At 45.3% G+C, this 1,319-nt stretch overlaps 1 protein-coding gene across 1 annotated transcript; it reads left to right on the top strand.

Moving 5' to 3' along the window:
• The first annotated feature begins 567 nt into the window (after positions 1-567).
• Positions 568-1,084, top strand: LOC138832393 (ubiquitin-ribosomal protein eL40 fusion protein-like). Its single transcript, XM_070030334.1, has one exon. It carries the CDS (start codon positions 604-606, stop codon positions 988-990), a length of 387 nt encoding a protein of 128 aa, XP_069886435.1. The 5' UTR covers positions 568-603; the 3' UTR covers positions 991-1,084.
• The last annotated feature ends 235 nt before the right edge of the window (positions 1,085-1,319 follow it).

Here is a 1,319-nt window from a genome sequence, read left to right as displayed (position 1 = left end):
TAGCTTTAGTGTGGTCTTGTTTGTAAACATTTGGGTAAATGCCCAAAAGTGGGATTGCTGGGTCATAGAGGAGTTCTATGTGAAGTCTTTTGAGGAACCTCCATACTGCTTTCCAAAGTGGTTGAACAAGTTTACATTCCCACCAACAATGAAGTAAGGTTCCTTTCTGTCCACATCCCCTCCAGCATCTGTTGTTGTTAGAGTTCTTGATTTTTGCCATTCTAACTGGAGTGAGGTGATATCTCAATGTTGTTTTGATTTGCATTTCTTTTATGGCTAGGGATGTTGAACATTTCTTCATGTATCACTGTACTTATTTGGACTTCTCAGTTCCCACATGACTTCTGTAACCAGCTCTTTGAATAACATGAACTCCTTGGTATAAGTTCTCTTTTTCTGACTAGACCTTGAATGATATAGCTTGTTCACTTTTCTTTCCTGACCAAAATATCCTCTGACCTAGAACTTTTTCCATTGGTCTTATTTTTTCTTTCGAAAACAAACAAACAGAAGGGATGGGAAGGGGAAACAAAGGCGGAGGCTACAATGCTTGATAAGAAATGTACTCATGCTCCTCCACCCTGCGGCCGAGCGGACGCAGACATGCAGATCTTCGTGAAGACCCTGACGGGCAAGACCATCACCCTCGAGGTCGAGCCCAGCGACACCATCGAGAATGTCAAAGCCAAAATCCAGGACAAGGAGGGCATCCCACCTGATCAGCAGCGGCTGATATTTGCTGGCAAGCAGCTGGAAGATGGCCGCACCCTCTCAGACTACAACATCCAGAAAGAGTCCACCCTGCACTTGGTGCTTCGCCTTCGAGGTGGCATCATCGAGCCCTCCCTGCGCCAGCTCGCGCAGAAGTACAACTGCGACAAGATGATCTGCCGCAAGTGCTATGCTCGCCTGCACCCCAGTGCCGTCAACTGCCGCAAGAAGAAGTGCGGCCACACCAACAACCTCCGCCCCAAGAAGAAGGTCAAGTAAAGCTGGCCACCGCCGCCGAGGGCCAGGGCCGCCTCTGCCAGCCCCATGCCCAGGGCCTAAATAAAGTTTCCCTTATGTAGACTGGAAAAAAAAATGTACTCATTATCTTGCCCATGTAATTGTAACCCCTCTGTACATTATTTTCACTATAAAAAACAAAAACAAACACACAAACAAACAACCACAGCTCAAGTACCACTAGACCTATACATGGGTTAGATGTGACCTTTGTGGGTGTTTTTTTTTTTTTTTTGTTACCATTTTCTACCTGTTCTTCCATTCTTCCCAAGTCTTTAAAATTTGAATCTCATTTTCTCTCATTATTTACT

The sequence above is a fragment of the Dipodomys merriami genome, unplaced genomic scaffold, assembly GCF_024711535.1.
Source record: "Dipodomys merriami isolate MVZ:Mamm:240054 unplaced genomic scaffold, mDipMer1.0.p SCAF_2, whole genome shotgun sequence".
Lineage (NCBI taxonomy): Eukaryota > Metazoa > Chordata > Mammalia > Rodentia > Heteromyidae > Dipodomys > Dipodomys merriami.
The sequence above is the reverse complement of the archived record's forward strand: the minus strand, read 5'-3'. Positions and strand labels throughout refer to the sequence as shown.

Excerpts from the sequence above, each read along its gene's own strand:
- LOC138832393 (XM_070030334.1), top strand. The coding sequence starts at position 604 with ATGCAGATCTTCGTGAAGACCCTGACGGGCAAGACCATCACCCTCGAG.